General features: G+C 43.4%; 2 protein-coding genes across 2 annotated transcripts in view; both read left to right on the top strand.

Annotated features, from left to right (window-relative positions):
- hoxb3a (homeobox B3a) overlaps positions 1-21,424 on the top strand; it is a 93,907-nt gene that overhangs the window by 17,364 nt on the left and 55,119 nt on the right. The window lies entirely within an intron of this gene.
- On the top strand, positions 2,608-6,245 carry hoxb5a (homeobox B5a). The gene is made up of 2 exons (XM_039824218.1): positions 2,608-3,462; positions 4,853-6,245. Exons 1-2 carry the CDS (start codon positions 2,775-2,777, stop codon positions 5,098-5,100), a joined length of 936 nt encoding a protein of 311 aa, XP_039680152.1. The 5' UTR covers positions 2,608-2,774; the 3' UTR covers positions 5,101-6,245.

Here is a 21,424-nt window from a genome sequence, read left to right as displayed (position 1 = left end):
GCACAGCTTGAAATTTGGATTTAAGTAGTGCTCACATTTGTGCAATAGATGAAAAAAAAAAACTTTGCTATTTAGTGGATGATTTTATCCATAAACAATCTGAGCAGAAGCACAATTCAGAATGTCTTGCTCTACTAACAGGAATTCTACAATCCTGACCATCCTCACAGCTATTGGGCAAACTGGAGAGCTAACAAAACAGTATTATAACACCAGAGAAATGCAGGAGTGGCACAGAGGTAAGTAAAATCCAGTTTGAAATGTTGAGTTCTATGCTAAAATCAAAATAAACCAGTATAGAACTCTCATCTTAAACTGTGGAATTAGTCTGGACCAAAGTGATCAGCGAGCTGTTTCACGGTACAAATATTCAGTGTGGTGGAAATCTATATATAACAAGGGGAGTGTGTTCAGAAGTGTGTGCCAACTGGGTCAGTGCCTCCTCCTCTTTGGGTTCTGTGCTTTTAAGCCCCTCGGCCTGCTTTCAAGCCAACAGATGGCTGATTTAATATAGGCTATTGATATCAAAACTCTAGTGAGTAAAATAATAAATATATCTGTTTTGTGCATGTGTCCACCCCTGTTGCTGGCTGCTGCAGTTGTTTTATTCCCTCCGCATACTTCTGAATATTCAAGATCATTTCCATTCCAGCTGCTGGGTTCTTTTGCCGACGCTCAGTGTGAGAGCAGCTGAGTGTCTGAAATGTGGCCTGCAACTACACACACATGCAGGAGCACATTTATGTACACACAGTCCCCCACAGAGCGCATCCATTTGTATCATTTCACACAAAAAAGTCTGGAATTCTTCATGCCCTGTGTTCCAGCCTGTGTGCATATATGTGTGTGTCAGAAACATGCACAACCGAGTGCACGTTGAGGCCTAATAACACACACACACACACACACACACACACACACACACACACACACACACACACACACACACACACACACACACACACACACACACACACACGCACACACAGAGGCACCCTGGCTGAAATGCATCCCAAATCATAAATCAGCAGATTTCCATCCAGTGTGGACGTCACAGATCAGGTTTAACATTCCTCCTCTGCAGCTGGAAGGGAGGCTGCAGGGGGGGAGAAGAAATAAAGAAGGAAAGAAAGAAAGAAAGAAAGAAAGGAAGAAAGGAAGAAAGGAAGAAAGAAGAAGCAGTATAGGCCGAATCTGACTTCCCTTCTCAGTCATGACTTGGTGACTTCAGAAAGTGTGACTTTGGTGGGGATGGCTAAAGTTACTTTGGTTAAAGTTAGTGTTAGACTTTGGTCATTTTCACAGTTTATTGTCAATATACTTCCTGGTTGACTAGAGCCAGACAGAAGCCTGCCCAGCGACTGCAGTTGAAAACTAGTAAATATGGCTCCTTTGTAGAAATGGCTATTAATGTGCACTGTCCCTGTAACTTTAAATTGTAGGCCTATGAAGTGAATACATTTTTTTTAAATTAACCTACAGTATTTTTGCTACAGTGGAGAGGGTGTATGCTTAGTACAGTAAATATGACTGAGACAACAGCAAAGAGGGAACACTATACCACATCACATAAAAAAATAAATAAAGAGTATTCAAGTTTTTGTATTGAACTCGGTTGATGAGGCCACTATATGTGTTTAAGGTGGATGATTGTGGTAAATATCGATGATACTCTTAGAGACATTTCAACAAAAGTAAAGATGTGAAATTGTTTTTACCGGCCCTGAATGCATCACTATCTTATCACAGCTGTTATGGTCCTAGGTGCACAGCGACTAATGGGGCCTGTGCGGCATTTATGTCGCAGTAAATATCAGTTCCTATTTGTGACGTCCCGCACATCATTGATGTTGTTATTTTAATTGTTTCAGTCTATGTTTTGTTGCTGTTATTAGACTATTATTATGATTTATGCTGTTCAATTTTTCAATGTAGGTCTGATTGTGGACAGAAGACCTAAACTCTCAAGTGAAGGCGTATGGCAGCATTGGTTGACTGATATTACGGGTCTGTCTGCTGTGTTAGATATTCCATTATTAACAGGTTATTTTATGGTTTATGGTCACTGGCTCCTAATTCCCAGCCTAAGCAAAGGTCAATTAACAGGCCTGAGTGATGAGAGACACACTCACGCAGAAAGAGAGAGAGAGAATATTTTATAACAGCTCTCTCATACTCCTTTTCGAGGGTCTACTTTCTCCCTCTCCCTTCTATTTCGGTCTTTTTAATAAGTGCAATACATTATGTCTGCAGTAGGTGGCGCTCTGAGCTCACCCCCGGCACCTCCAACAGCAGAATAAAGGATGTGTGAGAGACAGAGAGAGAGAGAGAGAGAGAAGAGAGAGAGAGAGAGAGAGAGAGCGAGAGAGAGAGAGAGCTTCCCCCGCCCATCCCTTCATCATTAGAAACCTCAGAGCATGAATTACCTCCAAAGTCATCGGCGAGAATTTACGACTGGTCAACAAAAGCACGTGACCGCCTCCCCCTTCTTCTCTCTGTCTCTCCTCCCTCACCTCACCCCTCACCTCCCCCATCACACACACACACACACACACACACACCCCTCAATCCAGCACACTGACACACACACCACCCCACCCCCATATTTGGACGGCGCATACATAGCTAAAAACGAAGTACAGTGCAACGCCATAATTCACTAATACATCATAAATCGTTGAAAGTACCCGCGTTATAACGACCAAGAGAAATCTAACAAATCAAGCGCCCCTTAGTACTCAGCTGTAAGCCTGCAACTCTCTAAAACAACCTAAATGAGCTCTTACTTTGTAAACTCGTTCTCGGGGCGCTACCCAAATGGCCCCGACTATCAACTGCTAAATTATGGAGCCGGCAGCGGCGCAATGAACGGCGGGACGTACAGGGACTCTTCCTCCGCCAACATGCACCATGCGACGGGCTCTTACGGCTACAGCTACAATGGCATGGACCTGACCGTCACCAACCGGGGAGGGGGGAGCGGCAGCGCCTCCAACACCGGAGGACACTTCGGGGGCGGCTCGGTCGTCGGGGACTCCCGGGGCTTCGGCTCTCCAGCACCGGAGACGGGCTTCAGACAGCCGCCCAGCTGCTCTCTCGCCTCTGCGGCAGACTCCCTCCTGTCACCCGGTATTGGAGAACCCAAACTGGGCGCCCAGAGTTCGTCTCCCCGCTCGGAGCAACCAGGAAGCGGTAATCTCAGCTCTCCAAATCTGTCCTCCACCTCCTCCGGCGGCAGCGGCACGGCGCAGCGCTTCACGGAGCTGGACGACTCGTCACCAGAGACCGAGGAGTTGCAGCACAAAAGGGACGCCGGCCACGGCAGCAACCCTCCGCACAGGACCGGGCACCCGCAGAGGCAAGAGGGCGGCCCGGCGGGATCAGCCGCTGGCAGCACGACGGGCAGCGATACTCAGCCACCACAGATATTCCCCTGGATGAGAAAGCTGCACATTAGCCATGGTACATGCTGCTCTTGTGTTTACACCTTATTAGCCCTGTATCATAGGGCGATAATATTCATAATGCCGACTCAATAGATTCTAGCCAATATGTTTGGACACATGGGGTTGGTGACAGTTTAGGGCTTGTACAAACTACACGGGGAGCCATGGTGCTCTGCGCCTCTTTGCATGTACACTAAAGATTCAGCAGACTTATTGCTGTTTTGATTTGAGTCGAGTAAACTGACTGTTGAGAACACACACACATATATAGCCACGGTTCTTCATTTTGTGTGTGCACCCCACGCAGCCTTTTCCACTGCGCCAATTTAATATTGTCATATAAGTGTCAGAAATCAGTAAGCGAGGCGTTTGAAACCTCCCAGTAGAGCACAAAATGTCTGTTGTATTTTGGGTCTGGCTTTCCTGCAGATACAGAGTAAATATTGCCGTGTGTATGTTGTACTTATTTGGAAATCAGAAAGTCAGTAATCAGGACAGCTGGCCAGCCTCTGGTTAACCAGCTGCAGTTGTGTATTAGCGTGTTTTCTTATTGCATCAGGGTGCAATTCGTTTTGCATTTCCCTCCTGTAGAAGCTAAGGACGCCGGGTGGTTGCTCCTCTGTATTTTCTCCCTCTTTTTTTATTTAGCAAATTCCACAAAAGCGTCATAAATCTGTCACGGGAGAGGCAAGCCGGGCAGCAAAGCCCAACAGGCTGAGTAGCGCAGACAGATCCGGGTGGGAAAAGAAAAAAGAAATAGAGGCCAGGAAGGCTTTTGAGGCTCTCGCTCCTTTGAAAAGTGAAGCTTTATTACGTGTGGGAACTTTATTAGGGAGGTGAGGCAGAGGACGGGGCAATTAAATCCCGAAGGGAGCTAAAGGGAGTCAAAAGGGGGAATAGAGAGGGTGATGGTGAAGAGGGGTGGTTAAAAAAGAAAACAGTAATGTGACAAATAAAAGCAGATCTTTTAGCAAAGGCTGTGGAGTGGAAATGGCAGAAATAAAATGTGTGAAGAAAGACTGCTGTCAGAATAAGGCAACATTTCTACACACTATTGTTGGGCCATTACGCACGTTCATTCTGATGAAACTAAGGGTGAAATCTACCTTCTGTATCGTGTGCATGTGTGTGGGGTTATAGAGGGGGTGGACACAATAATACCAACACCTGTAGCTACAATATACCAGAATGCAAAGCAACAAACCTATAGAATACCTTTGTAACGGGACGTGCTGATCCAACAGTATTTTAGTTGGTGGTTATTTTATACTAGGGTCCACCCGCTGTAGGTGTGCAAATCTAAATGATAACCCTTTTATATCACATGTTGGTGCATCCAACCCCCCCCCCCACACACACACACACACACACACCTTAACAGCCTTTTGTTCGCTCCAAACCCTCAGATATGACAGGCCCGGACGGGAAACGGGCGCGGACGGCGTACACCCGCTACCAGACTCTCGAGCTGGAGAAGGAGTTCCACTTCAACCGGTACCTCACCAGGCGGCGACGTATTGAGATCGCGCACGCGCTCTGCCTCACGGAGCGGCAGATCAAGATCTGGTTCCAGAACCGGAGGATGAAGTGGAAGAAGGACAACAAACTGAAAAGTATGAGCCTCGCCACCGCCGGCAGCGCCTTCCAACCCTAGAAATGAACCCATAAAAAAAAAAATATCCATACCTCCATTTCTGTGGAAAATTTATTCCCATGTACAGGCTTCCCGGGAGGGAATAGAGAGACAAAACAGGAAAGAAAACTTGAAGAAAACATATAAAAACACCAGAAGAAGCCGGCAGAAAATGGAGCAAAAGAAGACGGTGATGAAGAAACATTTGTACAGTCAGATTCCAAACCCAGATTTTAAAAACACTTCCTATTGTCAACGGAGTACTGTACAGCAGCGCAGCACTTTTTATTTGTTCAGCATGTTGGTCTTTGGTGTTTTAGGGCAACGTACAAAAAATGACTGTGGTACTTGCTCTTGTAAAAACAAAAAAACTTAGTGTTCCTCTATGTTGTTGTCGTTTTTTTTTTATTTGTCCGGAGCAGAGGAGTCGAGATAAGGAAAGGATGAGTAATGCTACCTAACTACGCTTCTATTTACGTCCTCCCTGACAACCTTGCTACCTACCTGTTGATGTCTATATATCGCTTTATGTGTCAAGTGCGATGTTTTATATTTGACCAAGTGCTTTCTAGAGATGTCAGCATGTGAGCTCTTATTCTAAGTTGTTTACAGCCAATAATATGTGTATAGCCTCCAGTTTGAGTCCCCCTTCTCTCTCTCTCTCTCTCTCTCTTTCTCTCTCTCTCTGTCAGACATTTGCCATTCAAATCTGCTCCTATTTTTATTTAGGAAGCAGAAAAATGTGTGTGTGTGTGCGTGCGTGTGTGTCTAAAAACAAAGCCCCGCTTACAGCTCCATCCATAATGTTGTGTAGCTCTATTATTCAAAAAGTGTAACTGTACATTATTGTTATTATTATTGTAATTATTGGATTTATGTTTCAGAAAGGATGTATATAGATATATATTAACATTTTTAAATGTGACCAGTTGGCTATTTGTAGTTGCAGATTGTGTGTGTGTGTGTGTGTGTGTGTGTGTGTATGAGAGAGAGTGCGTGAATGCTCGCGCGTGAGTGGTGTGTAAAAGTATGTGTGTGAACGCATGTAAGATAGATGGCTACTGTACTGTACGGCCTGTACGCTTTCTGCCAATGAGCTTTTTGTATTTGTTTGTAACTTACAGTAAAAAACAACAACAATAAAGTTCCCCGCATACTCATCAGAACCAGACAGACTCAACCAACTGCTCCTGTACCAAACTGCCGCACAAATGGCTTATCTGGGGTTGAAGAGCATGACATTTACACAAGCCAAAGGTTTTAGAAGTCTTGAGGTCCTGCTGGGGCAACGTCTAGTTTGGACAAATCAAAGGGGAATATTTGCGCTGGTATGAATTTAATGTGAATAATTTAAATAATATGAAAATGTGTGTCGCGAGACGACATCAGCCGTCGGCTGCCAAACTCAGGCTGAGGTTGGTGTGTCATATTATAACGTCTACCTTGCTGAGAAATAGCCCGGCATAGTGTAGTTGGTCCGGATAATGGCCAATGTGGGTCTGGACTAATTGCCTTACCAAGCTGAGTCTAGTTCTTGCAGATCAGAAAATTAACTTCTTCTGTGCGTTTTCGTCTTCCACCACTTTCTCCATACTCTTGTGCGCATTTCTGAGCCTTGTCTAATGAAAATAGCTTTAATAACTGCCAGGGTTTAATTCTACCAAATGATTCAAGCTGGACAACCGAAGTGCTTCATGCTTAAAGACGCCTCACAGCAAACATCCGTCCAGAGGCCTGCAGTCTGTTTTCCAGGCCACATATTAACCCTGGACGCCAGATTTCCAAGGCGACAACTCTACTGGACCTCAGCAGCATCCCAGCGTCAGGATCACCACTCACGAAACAAGTTGCATAAAACACACACATAGCCTACACACACAGAACAGACGCACAGGCCAATTTCCATCCCTGCTGACCAATTCTGACAAGACAACAAACTACCCGCGGTGGACAAATTGGTCACTTTTCTCTAAACGGCCTCCCCTTTTCCGTCCTAACGGAGGCCACTCCCGGCCAAATTAGGTTACATTTTCCCGATTTCCAACTGTAAACAACCAAATTAACTTTTAAACTCACCGACTGATACTGCTTCAGCTTTCCTGCTCATACACGGCTCTATTTGCGAGCTGATGAAGGGGAGGAGGGGGGGGGGGGGACAAGGTCCAGCTCCGAGCCTCATCTGGACACAACCGCTATCTCCTGCCTCATCTGTGTGCGTATGTGTGTTGAGATATTTTTTTTTAAAGCTAACCTCCTTCTGCTTTGGGCCAAACTATAAAAAGAGGAGGCAGCTTTGACATTTACATGTCAAACGGATGAGGGTTTTTATCTCCAAGTTGGATCGTAAAGATCAGGCCTGGCCTCAGACTGATACCTCTCACTGGCTCTCCTCTGGTCACGTGGGGTCCATAAAGTTAGTTTTATGGTTTTGGGGAGTTGACAATGTACTATATATTTCACATTCTAGAAAGCAAGTGACGGTTTAACGGCTTCGCGGGGATCCTAAAGGGGTCAGTAAAGTAGAGACAGAGCGCGAGGGAGGGTGGTGTGAGTGTGTTTGTGTGTGTGTGAGAGAGAGAGAGAGCAGGCCACTACCGGCCGCTGCTCCAGCTCCGGTTCACTCGCGGAGCCCGGCGAGCTCCACTCTGTGCCGCTCTGGACGCTAAGGACAGCCGGTGGATAGAAAGAGCCAGGACGCGCAGTAAGTAGTGTTTAAAGGCTGTCTGTAAGTAGGAGCTCTAGAGAGGGGAGGGGTGGGAGGTGGCAAAGGAAGAGAGAGCTGTGTAATTACCATGTCACTCACTCACTGTAGTGCTGCTGTATTAACGCGCTCGCTGAGTGCCACGAAGCCCCGGTGTATTTGAGAGGTTGTTGTGGCTGGTCCGGACCGCGCGACGGTGGTGGCGTCACAGATGGACTGAAATGCTGTGTGTGGGCACTCGCGCAGTTTTGGGTAGCCCCCAAAATACGCGTTTTAGTGCGTGCGTAATGATGGCACACATTGCACACAGGAGACTGGCTTAGTGTGGAGAGGCGGCTGGCAGCAGAGAGAGTAGTTTACATCAGTACAGTCTTTGTGTATCCGTGGGTGTCAGTATGTGAGTGTGTTAGACACTGAACTTTTACAAAAATAAAATGAAGAGGAAAACGTCGGTGCGGTTATAATGAATTTGAATATGGTGTATTGGATCCCTTAATAATACGTTTAATGTACCGACCCAGAACAGTTTTTTTTGTTTTGTTGGGGGTGAAGGTGCGGAACTGGTCTGACTGATATGTTCTCTCTCTTTTGGATAACAGAAAAATATCAGATTCATTTTGTGAAGTTAATTCACATTCCCTCCCTGATTGATTTTACTGCCCTTCCAACTGCTAAACTATTTATTAGAACGTATTGTATTATTAGCATTTTTATTGTTGTGTAAGGAGACTGGCAAAGTAAGCTTTTTTATTACATCTTTACACATGACAATAAACGTCTTAAATGCTGAATCTTGCAGCAATTTTGGAGAGGAGCGTTTCATTGTACGTTTGTTTTGTCACTTTTACGCACGGGCATTGTGTGCGTAAAAATACTTTCAATAAAGTATTAAGAGTTTGAGAAATGCCCGCTTGTGCCAACATTAACCAATACGTAAATGGACACACACACACACACACACACACACACATACACACACACACACACACACAGTTGTGACATGCGTCCTTGGGTACAAGAAAATCTTTGTCCGTCCTTCGCCCTTGTATTTTCCAGGCAGGATGGGTGTGAGTGAAAAAGCGTCGTGGATACAAACATTCCCAAGGCTCGCCATCAGGGTCCTTCCTGGTTAATTTACACCAGAGCTATGGCCTGTTGTTTGCCTGTTGTAGAAGTACTTAACTTAAGCTGTTTTTGTTGGAGAGAAGCTTGTAAATCAAATCAAACAGTAACCAGACGCTTGGGCTTTCGAATTAACCTCATCCAGATAAAACTTCCATGAAATTATTCAAACATAGGTCACAAAACACTCAATCCAAACCAACTCTAATAGAGGATTTAAAATTACAGTAAATGTAAACTATTATCAGCTGTCTTAAAAAGCTTTTAGATCATGTACTGACATTTTGTTTCTGCGAAGAAAAGGGGGCATCAAAACTCTCCACTGAACCAAATATTAGTAAAAATTAGGACACCCATGTAATGCATTGAAACGCCCACTGATGACAAGCAAAACACTGCACAAGAATTTGTGAAACCAAAACTTACTAACTTAAATCCAACAGTCACACCGGAACTCTTCACTGATAGCACTGGAGTCCTTCAGCCTGTCGAATAGACTGATGGAAATACACATTTCAACAATATGAGTGACACCAGCCTGATTGAACAACATGAAGTGTTAATGGGAGTACTAATGAGGCCACGTGACACAAAACCTCTTTATTGAAACAACCTGATGGACTTCTACTGATGCAACATCTCAACAGCACGCATCCGTTTTACAACCAGGAATGACACACCGCCAGTTAGAAGGCCAGTGTCTCTAATATTGAAGAACAACCTTGCATCCACAAGCAATTCACATATATTGGTCGAAAACGCCAAAGCCGCCAAGCAAACACCTTCATGTGGCCATATGACATGATAATGAAATAACTGTGTTGTGAATAAGAGGGGAGAAGGGGGAGGTGTTTACAGTAGGCTGCAGTCTCTCACTTCTCCCACCGTGCCCTGGATCTTCAATAGTTCTCCACACTGCTTCCCTCTGGCTGCCATCTGATGTCTGAAGCGGGACTCGAGCTGTCAGACAGCCCGGCTACCAGTCACGGGGCGTCGTGCTCTCCCCGCGCACGCCCGCTTCTTATTGCTTAGATCCATCATGTAAATTGTTTAATGTCTCGTGTCACGGCGGACGCTCATATTTCGGCATGCACCGAGCGGAGTTTCAAACTTTTTTTTACATTTTTTTTTTTGTAACAGTCAGTGCGGCGTCACAGCTCCCTGTAGATGACTTTAATTATCAGTCAATCCCCTGTGGTCAAACTGGCGATGAAACAAGCTTCGTCACAATAAGTTAGTTAAATTAATAGTTCTCCTAGTTTGTGTTAAGGCCAACCTCAACATGGCGCCCTGAAGAGGCCGACAAATACTAAGTATGGAGAGGGGGATGCTTCCCATCATCCACATACAACACCCTATAGTTACTATTGCTTACTAAAATCAGACAAAGTGTATATTTAAGTTACTTTGGATTAATTTGGCAGCAACAATTTAATTTCAGGAAATACAGCCTAATATAAAGTAGGATAGACTCCATCCGCTAAGGAAGGCCGTGAGATGCGGTTAAAAGCTCTGGTGAAACATTGTTTTTCTTCGTCATAATCGTCAAATGTAGGTTTAGTTTTAGGAGTATCTCCTTATCACAATAGGGGTATTTTATTTTATTTCAAGAACTTTACCCCATGACGTATGCCCATGTCCTATATATTTTTTAATTAAGTATATATTTTTCTCTATCAAATTTCTTTAACTCTCTCAAATGAAGTATATATTTTTTTAATACAAAAAATGATTTTTAACCAAACCCGTTCTTACAGTATTTATGTAGAGCGGGCTACTTCACGGATGAGTGTATTTCTCCTCTCCACGACCACACCGTTAATCCGGTGTCCTCTGCACCCCGCTAATAAGAGAGGAGGCTTCTGCTCTCGGAAGTCCTCTCTGCTCTCAAACTCTCATTTATTATGTTCACTTTACATATGAAGCCAGCCTGCCCCAATGCATTTTCAGTCTGGGGATTCCTGGCGCTGCCCTCCGCCTTTACGATTGTTTTTCACAAACTTCACACGAATGTTATTCAGAGTCATGCTCGGGATACCACAAATTATTTAGACTGGAGGAAAAATATCAAAAGTCTTCTCTGACAAATTATGGTGAAAAAAAAAGAGAAGAAGGTTACAACAGATGCCACTAAACATCGGACTTTTTAAATTTTAATTTGTTCTTCTGAAAATAGAAATACTGAGAAAAACGTATATTTCTTTTCAGGCTGTATTTATAATGGGGCATTAACCCTATGTGGTTATCATATCCTATATTATCCCATTATATCAGTCAGATATGATTTCCGCTGTACACTAGGTTTATCTGGGGTTTTAAGGAGATGTTTATTTTCCCTTTTTTATTATGTTACAAAGAATAAAATAAATAATTATTATACTCCCGTTTGACCTCTTGGCTCGTGAACCGTAGACATAGTATTACCAAACCAAATACCAAACAAATAGGCCTACCAAATAAAACAAACCAATTGCCCTAATAATAATAATAGTAATCATAAATCTTGCACGTTAACTGAGGCCAGCACGTTTTTTGTATCTTTGTATGTTGTACAACCAGCCTCTTTTCCATCCACGACAAAAATGAATTTTGTAGCCTACATCCGGTGTGAGATAACTGTTCCCTGTCCTACCCCCTATAGACTTGTGTGTGCGTGTGTGTGTGTGTGTGTGTGTGTGTGTTGGGAGCGGCCTGGGCCCTTGAGGAAGTTTCAGTTCAGTAAACAGGAAGGCGAAAAAACTCTACAATTCATTTTTCATCAACTTCCTCGTTTTAATGATGATACAGGAACACCCCCAACAACACACGGACCCAAAAATAAAAAGACCCACACACAGACATGACACGCGTGACACAAATGTAGTTCCTATTCTTTCTTTACGGGTAAAGTGAGAGAGGCTTTGGCATGAGAAGGTGCAGCAGCGGCTCTGTATGGCCTCCTTTGTTTTTGCTGTGTGTGTCATCTGTTTCCCGTTTATGTACACAGGGCAGCTCCAGCATGCAGAGCCGCTTCTCCTCACCATTATGCGTATTATGTGTATTATGTGTACGGGCTTGCTGCTCCTTTGAACCTGTCGAGGCTGTCAGAAGGCGCTGAGTTTGGCTTTACAGTCTGTGTGTTGGTGATGATGAGTGGGGTGAGTAACTAATGCGACTGGCCCTTTTTCTTCATTGCATTGCAAAGGTGTGTGTGTTTGTCCATATTTGTCTGTGTGTGAGAGAGTCGCGGGCTTTGTGTGGGAGTCAGTGGGGTGTGTTTTGTTGTATTTGGTGGGTTTATTGGCAGGGCATGAGAGAGAGACGGGGGTGAATGACCCGGGTATGGGAAGGTCTTGTGTGTGTTTTCCTGCACTGTATCGTAGGCTTGCCACTTTCGGTGCTTTTTGCTCGGATCCAATTTGATAATTTGAGGCGATTTCGTTCAATTTCGACTATTTTCTGCGCATTTATATTCACACAGAAGTCTATTCTGTGGATTGGATCTATAGGTGGGGATATTGTGAAGCGTAAAAGAGCAGATAACCTATTCCCTGTCCTCTGCAATCACACGAACACTCTGAACTACTTTCCTTTTTCCCCCTCGCAGCATCTCATGTGATTGCTTTACGTTTAAATCGGTATTTGCGAGGCCTTAATGTCTTCTGCATACTGATAGGGGTGAACCGCGCGGCCACGCTCCATGAATAATGCACGAGTAGGAGTCACCGCGAGGTCAGCAGACAGGCTCGAGCCACGCAGGCGCGCAAGGGAGTGAAGATGGCATACTGCGCCTCACTACCCCCATCCTCATGCGTGTGTGTGTTTGTGCGTTTACTTCCACAACATAGGGGAGAGGAATTAACAACTGGCCGCTTTTATTTGCCTGTCTGTGTTCCCCATTTCCGGGTCAGAAGGGAAGGATGTTTACCTCAGACAAACCAAACATTTCCACAATTTAAATCAGGTTGGCCGAATAGCGGTAACACGTGGTTCAGCCAAGCACCAAAAAATCATGGTATTATGCACACGATTACAGTAATTATAATAGAAACATACCATAATGTAATTTGTGGAGAGAAAAAGGGGTCCAAATAGGCTACCACAGATTTCAGTAAGGAGGGGTGACAAACATGTCTGTATTGAATGCTAGAAATTAAGCTTTGATTGGGTTGTTATTTTAAACGTGTTTGCAGTCAATAAAAACCTCTATCAATGCCGCTTGAGACTGGGAATATAGCTGTAATAGGCTTTGTTTGCCTTGGCGATATGTTATGACAGGCCGATAACCTATCAAATATTTAAAGTTACCCATGGTCATTGGTGGGTATTAAACTACCTATGTTTAATTTTAGGTTATGCCATGTTCAATGTACGCCTCCGGGAACACACTCTAACAGAATGACTGTTGGTTTGAGACTGATCTTGAAAAAGTTATTTAAATGTGAGCTTGCTACTTGTGACTTTGTGACAGAAAAGGTACATATGTGCAGTCAAATAAAGGATATTATCAATGCAACATGTGCATTTATAGTCAGTGTTATTGTCAATTTAAAAACAGCCATTTCTAGCATATCAAGGCGGGTAGGTTGGCAAATAAACTAGGCTACTACTAACAATACAAATATAATAATAATAATAATAATAATAATAATAATAATAATAATATAATAATAATAATAATAATAATAATAATAATCGGGACTGTCGCAATAGCCACTGCTAATGCTTGCTCTTGGGGGAATTATTGGAATTGTTGGGGCTTTGTAAATTATAGAGTGTGGTCTAGACCTACTCTATCTGTAAAGTGTCTCGAGATAACTATTTTTATGATTTGATACTATAAATAAAATTGAATTGAATTAATAATAATAATAATTTTATTATTATTATTATTATTATTGTTAGGCTACTAGCCTATTATAACGAAAATTAGCCTGGGTGTTTTGTCGTTGCTGCTGTAATATCAGTAGTAGGCCTATAGCCTTGTAGCCTACTGTAAGGAGCCGAGGATTTATGCTCGTAATAGCAGCAGCAGCATTTCAAATTAAGCTTGTTTCTGTCCTGAAAGTGGCCACTTCCCGGGCCTTTTCCGTCAAAAACAAGAAGGAATGAAAAGTAACCATATTCCAGTTCAATTTAGCCTACTCCATGGTTTCGATGTGTGCCAGAAGATTATATTTTCTCAGAGAATGCAGCTCTCTCGCGCCGCCACCAGAGCCCGCTTCAGACCAGGACAGCGAGGAGCACGAGCCCCACTCTGTATGCCTCCCTCCCAGCACGCGCCCCCGTCCTTTTGAATACCACCCGACGATAACCTGCAACAACCCCGCGTCTCTCCCTCGCTGTTTAAATACACAACTGTCAGAACTGTCGCCGTCTTTTGCAGTTGATGAATGGTGAGTGTTAAGTCCTTAGGTGTAAGGTGCAGAAAGAAAGATAAAAAAAAATACCATCTTAAGGAGGCGCTGTCATTTAATTTCTGCCTCTTTTTGAGAGGCTGCCTATGTATTTTCTCAGTGCTGTTGTTAGCCGGAAAGAGGACAACAAACACTACCTAATCAAGCTAAGTAGCAACATGCTAGGTTCGAAGCACAACACAGGCTAATTTTCAAGCTAGCAAGTGAATTAAGACCTAGTAGAGGCTACTGTAGCTGTTTTTTTTTCTTCTCTTTCCTATGTCCTTCTGTCTTCCTGCCCGAAGCATGAGAACAGCCTGGCTGGATGTCCAAGCTAATAGTCAGCCTACAGCAGAAAGTTCACGGAGTTGAAGGGTCAAAAGTTCACCGTCGTGCTTGAGTTCCGCCCTCGCCTCTCCTCACTCACTCGACTCCAGACCAATTGCTGTATGTCAAAGGCAAAAAAAGTGGGAGGGAGGGAGTAAGAGGAGCAGAGGTAGGGAGAGGGTACAGATGAGAGAAATGATAGCAGGAGGCAAAGGAGAGGTGAAGGCCTGACCTCCCCTTCCCTTCCCCGGTAACAAAAGCAAAGCTCCTCCTGCCGCCGCAATGTTGCAGAGAGAGACAGAGAGAGATGAAGGGAGAAGAAAGACAGGAAAAATGGAGGGGTTGAAGGTGGTGGTGGGAGGGCAGAAGGTATTCGGTGACATGGAGGTGGGTGGGGTGGGTGGATGTCTGGGGGGGGGGGGGGGTGCAGGTGTTTGTCTACACATTTTGTTCACACCAGCTAACATTTGTATTTCATATTGAGTCACTTTGTTTGGCCATGGGCAAATAACTTAAGGAAAGTGGGAACCAAAATGAAACGTAGCGAAAATAATAATAGGCTATTTCCTTTATTATTCAATCAACCTTCAAAACCTGCTGAAACTAGGCCAGGTCCAAATAATAATAATAAAAAAAATAGGTAGGCCTACACAAGAAGGCCCAGATACAATAACACAACACTTGCTGCCTCTATAATAAAATTAATTTATTGACAGAGACGGTCTATTTTTATGTTGATGAAAAATGCATTATATCAATATTTATCAATAATAGCCTACATCTTATAGGAAACAATAGTGCCACGCTATATGTCTGTCTGTGTGTGTGTGTGCGTGTGTGCGCTGCACAGGCAGATATTAGGGGATGTAAAGTGGTGTTTTATGCTTGGAGCTAAGAGCTATTTATAAATCCCCAAACCATTTTGGAGAGGGAGTTTAGCAAAGCAGAGCTCTTCCTCTCCTCAGCATTATCAGCGCCATCCTGTCAAAATAAACTCTTATCTCGCGCACCATCCACAAAATATTACTCTCCTTATCTGATTTTTCCACTGCAAGATTAATGTCTGGCCCTGTTTACTTTACTAGCTGAGAAGAATGAGTCCCATTTTTCTTCTGCTTTCTGTCTTTCTCGTTTTTATTTCTGTCTGCCTAAAGTTAAGCAGCAGTAGCCTAGTATATATTGCTGTTGAGTTGTAAGACATTATTATTATTCGATTTGTTTTGTTGTGATTGCTATTGAATGTTTTGTAGAAAATAAACTTAGCCATGTATATCAAGAAGTATTCACACAAATTTAGCCAGATGTGGAGAAAACAATCATACAATAAGTAATCTGAAAATAGTACCCAATTTAAGGCTAATACATACCCCCATGTTTGTTTTATTATCGCCGAATAACCGAACCTTTCGTAGCTGACCCAGTTTGATCTGGCAAACAGTTTTGACCTTAATCAACGAGACAAACAAGCTGAACTCCTTTAATCTCAGCTTCTGTTGAATAGCAACGCCTGGACACATATTGTTGGAGCTATGCTTTATGGTTAAAATAGTGGGACAGGCAGAGAGGAGGGGAAATGAGTCGCCACAGATGAGCAAAATGATAATTCAGTAAATAAATAATCCCTTTATTGACGTAAAATAGCTGGCCTGGGCTGGCACGGCTCTGCTCTGCTCGGTCCACAGCCGCCCTCCCCACACACACACACACTAAAAAGGTAGACTAATGGGTGAATAACTACGTTACAGATTCCGTCCTTCTCCAAAGGTTCATCCCGAGTTCACCAAATTAACTCGATTTAAAATGTAGCGCGCGTGCGCGCCTGTAGGTTTGTCAAACGTGCCGTTTGCGCGTCCATGGCACTTCTAAAACGTCACGAATGAAGGTAAATAAAACCTATAGGCAATTATTCACGAAAACCCATAATGTAAAACGAAATGGAACATAAGCAACAATAATGCACATCTGTTTTCAGTAACCGACACGGTGATAAAATGTGGAAATATAAGGAAAGTAATAGTAGTGAAATGAGCAGGGATAAGTGTGGAAATATGGCTGCAGTTAACTCGATAAAAATCCATCGGCGGGTTGCAGAGTCGAATAACATCAATATAAATCCACCTGATACCTCCGTGTCTGATCTCCGCGCGGCTCAAAGCACTAAAGAAGGTTTACACGAACTGAGCTCCAATACAACACATTACCAAATATTCGTGTTTAAGACTCTGAAGTGATGGTGCGGTTATTCACATGTCAGCGTGCAGGGTGGTGTCATTTATATGTATGCAACAAAGGGAAAGGGAGAAATGATCCTGGAAGAAAAGAAAATCTGTGTGTGAGAGAGAGAAAGAAAAAGACCCCCCCCCCTCCTTCTTTCACATCTACTGACCATTTTTCTTCAAAGTAATGACTCCGACTCAATGTGGTATGACGGAGTGAGAGGAGGGAGAGAGGGACGGGTAAAGAACAGAATGACAGAAAGAGGGGATGAAGGAGAGAAGGGAGTGGGAGAGAGAGAGGTGGAAATGGCTGAAAGAAAGGGTGTGGAAAAGGGAGGGGGGGCGAGGAAAGGGGGAGAGAGAGAGAGAGAGAGGGGCTTGGTTGTTCTCGGGGTGAACGGGAGGTCAGTGCGTCTCACCAATATTAAAATGTGTACCGGGGACGCGGAGTGACACGCCTCGCCCGTTAAACAAAGAGTGTGCCAAACTGGCAGATTAATTTGAAAACTTGAGTCCATGCACACACACACACAACACTTAATGCCTTAAAGAGCCCACAGTCTCCACAGCAGCCCTGCTCGGTCTCCTTCAGCCCCAAACTGCTCGCTGTAACACCGGGAAACACTTGGAACGGCCACCGGTGATGGGGGTTTCCTTTATCATTTAACGCCAATTTTGTCGGGGTTTACGCACGGAGCGCACCGTGCTGATGTCGCAACGTTACGGTGACGTGTTTTCTTTTTTTGTTGCTGGATTATCACCGTTTAAGTGGTTCTAACTATAAACTATTATTGCGGTTGTTTAAACGCGGATTCTGAGCTATGCGGTTTGGATACAGTCATGTTTACACCGGAGACCGGAGTGTGTCCGTCTCTGCGCGTGTGCGTGCGTGCATGTGAGCTGGGGTGTCCGCGGAAATGACAGCGATTTTTTATTTTTATTTTTTTATTTAAGATACCACGAAGAATCCCAAAGAGGTAAAAAAAAAAACCTGTGGCGTCGGTAGAAGAGAGAGGACAGCTGAGGTGTCAATGCTTCTCTGTGTGGAGAAAAAAAGGGAATGGAACACAGCTGCCGATGTGTTGGAGATGTAACGAAGCAGAGGAAGGAAAATGAAAAGCAAAATTTCATAATCATAACAAGGTGAAAAATGGTTGAAGCTGATGTGACGATGACACCAGGAAGGAGAGGCGGATCCGCGAGCTACAGAGGAGTGAGTACACAAAAAATAGAAATCGACTTGTATAAGAGGAAGCTGGCTCATTTGCATATCGTTGTGTGTGTACGTACGCTTTCTATCTCGTACCGTGTGTGTGTGTGTGTGTGTGTGTGTGTGTGTGTGTGTGTGTGTGTGTGTGTGTGTGTGGCAGGTGTTTTGCCCATGCTGGGAGGAAGGGGAAGACCACGTGTTGCAGGAGCTGCCGCAGCACCCCCTCCTCCTCTTCCTCCTGTTTCCAATACACTAGTTTATAATGACTTTATTGTGGTTATTATTCTAAAACAGTTATATTAAACATATGTCTTAGGTTACACTGTCTTTTACATATTTTGCAGTTGTAATATTTCTAAATTGTACATTTTAGTTTTTGTCTGTTGTACTTAGGTTTTTGTTTATTTCCTTTCGGTAGGTTTATTGTATGCACCAAACACCAACGCTGGTGCCTTGTAAGCGAAAACGTACTTACGTCGTACAGCAAAACGTACTTACGCCACACAGCTTTTTCTGACTCTGATTCTTCAACCGTTTATATTTTTGACGATTATTGGCTGTGCATGTCACACAGTGGGTATTTGAACTGTGTGTTTCCTCTTTGCAAGCCCCATGTCCTTCACTGTACCTTCACCATCATGCTGGTTAATTAGTGAGTTACTAAGCCACCTGGGGCTGTGTGACTACAAGGGGAACTATTTTGGCAATCATTTAGGTTTTGCTGTACCTCCTCTGGTCTAGCTTATAAGGCCTACATGATAAGTTCAAATACAAAAGAACATCATCAGATAGATAGATAGATAGATAGATAGATAGATAGATAGATAGATAGATAGATAGATAGATAGATAGATAGGACTCAGGCCGAAATGCACCCCCCCCCACACACACACACAACCACACACACACTATCATATGGCTACTGAGGGTGAAGGTGAGGTCGTGGCCAGTGGAAGGTTAAAGGTCATGGACAACTTTCTCCCCCTCCATAGTCTTAAATTCAATTCGAAACATATTCATTTAGCTGATTTAATACATATAATAGATTGCTCCATTACTAAAGATTGTTTTTGTCATCCTACAATAGGCTATGTTGATTTTCTGCTTTTGTCACAATTCCTGAAATAGTAGTGTTACTGAAATTCGTTGCTAATGTTAGACATGTGGCATAAATAGTTCTAAGAAAAAAATCCTGTGAGTTTGAATGAACTGAGAATGTTTGCAGTTGTTTCTCAGCATGAGCATTGCTGCGGTTTTATCAGTTTGCATCCAGATGTGTGGTTGTATTTTTTTGCCGATACTAGGACATGGTGTAGCCTATCAAGCATGTTGCCAGTAGGAGCCTGCAGAAAGCGCCAGTGGTTTCAGCTGTTTATTTTCCTCTGCTGATTGCTAATGTGCTGTTTCTTTGATTAGAAGCTGGCTGTGGAATAAAACCCTCCGAGTCTACAGGGAGCATTTGTTTCTTTTCATCGTTTGTGCTCCTCCATCAATACAAATGCTGCGCTCCTGCTGTAGCCTACACCCAGTCTGTGTTCTCCAACCACTTTCAATATGCTAGTTCATTTTTAGAAGGCTGTTTGGATGTTTTTAAGCGTCTACTTAGCACCAACAACGGTTATGCGGGAGCTTTGAGTAGAGCTTTTTTTAATGTAATTATGTTTTGTATTTTTCAGTCATGAAGAAAAGGAGGAGGACACGTTTAAATTGCACCAGGGAAATAGTTTGGTTGGAGTTATAGTTGCAGTGTGACTCAAAATAAGGGAGGACCTTTTGGAGATGTGAACGGCAGAACTGAGTTTTATTGGATGTTATTCAACACAGATAAAGCCATTTTGCAGTCAGCTCTTGTATTAGTCTGTATTTCTTTCCGTGCCACAGTTGTACCTGACGCGCTGCGCGCCGCTGGTCCGAGCTTCCACACAATAGATATATCATAAAACACCTTTAGATTAATACTTGCCATACGGAGGGACAGGCCTCTGCACCACTTCATTTTTTTCTCTCTCTCTCTGTCCGATACTTTGCATGACAATAACCAGGGGAATGGACCTCGATTTATTTTTCAAACTGCACAAAGGAGCAAAACCACATTTCTCTTCTTCGTCGTTGTCCCCAAAGCTTTTCACCTCGGTAATATTTCAGAACATTGACAGGTGGTCGCGGCAGATAATGAGGCTGTTTAACCCTTCTATATATGTTCATTTTAATTTTCTCATTGTGGCTTTATACCAGTTAAGGCCCGCCATTGAAAAAAAACAAACACATGTGTGCCTTTTAAATGTAATGTCTCAGACTATAGGGTTAAAAACAGATAAACACAAAAAGCTAACTTGATTCTATAAGCGTATTATTTGTTATGCAGCTGACAAAATGACGAGTTTATTATTTTAGAACAAGCTGTTTACGGATTGAGTTGCCGTCACTTTTAAATCTCACTCTTTATTTCTTGAATATGAAAAAAAAAAAATCTTACCTTCACGCTCGTTAAAATGAATCCATTTTAGAACACTTTTTAATCCCTTTTTGTGGTAGGAGTATAGAAGCAGAGAGCGACAGCTTTTTCAGCAGCTTTGCCAACAACAACAACAACTGAGTTTGTGATCCGCTGATGGGGCAAACTTGTTAAAAAGGTCGTAAATTGTGAGTGGGACTTAAGAGTTATTTATTCACCCCGGCTCTCTTCCGCTCCCTGAATATTTTATTGCTTTTTATTTCACCCCCTTCCTCCAAAACCTTTTAACCTCCGGGAAGTTGCCGTTTGAGCGTGTTGGTGTTTGAGCTGTAAACGGAGTTGACCCGCAGTAAAAGGCAAATGTTTAAATCCAGATCCGCTGACCTTTTCCACTCACTGTGTCCCGCTGCATGTCAGCCTCTCTCAGTCGCTTGCGCTGTGAAACATGTCGTTATATTACATGTCGAAATGTTACAGCACAGATAAACCCCTATATGGTTTATGCTTCCCTATTGACGCTGGATCCAGTACTCTAATCATGCACCTGTGTGTGTATGTGTGTGTGTGTGTGTGTGTGTGTGCGTGTGCGTGTGCGTGTGTGTGCGTGCGTGCTTGGTGGGGTTGAAAACAGGACATTGGGTTTTCAGGTGGAGTGCCACAGGTTCTCTCTGACAGGTTTATAATACGTATAATATTTAAATCGACTAAACGGCAAAATAAAGCAGTCTTTTTGACTTTATTCGTTTTGAACCGGCTAATTGTAGGCTATTTAATGGGAAAGCGAACAGCTGCATGTGGTGTCATAAGAGATCCCGGTCTTACTTTGCTGGTGTCGGGCCTACAATACACTGTGTCTGGGTCATATGACTCTATTTGGTGACAAACCCAGTTTGTTTTTCTTTCCGTATCTAAAATCTAAATATCTCCGAGTATCTGTGG

Source organism: Perca fluviatilis, chromosome 15, assembly GCF_010015445.1.
Source record: "Perca fluviatilis chromosome 15, GENO_Pfluv_1.0, whole genome shotgun sequence".
Classification (NCBI taxonomy): Eukaryota; Metazoa; Chordata; class Actinopteri; order Perciformes; family Percidae; genus Perca; species Perca fluviatilis.
The sequence above is the reverse complement of the archived record's forward strand: the minus strand, read 5'-3'. Positions and strand labels throughout refer to the sequence as shown.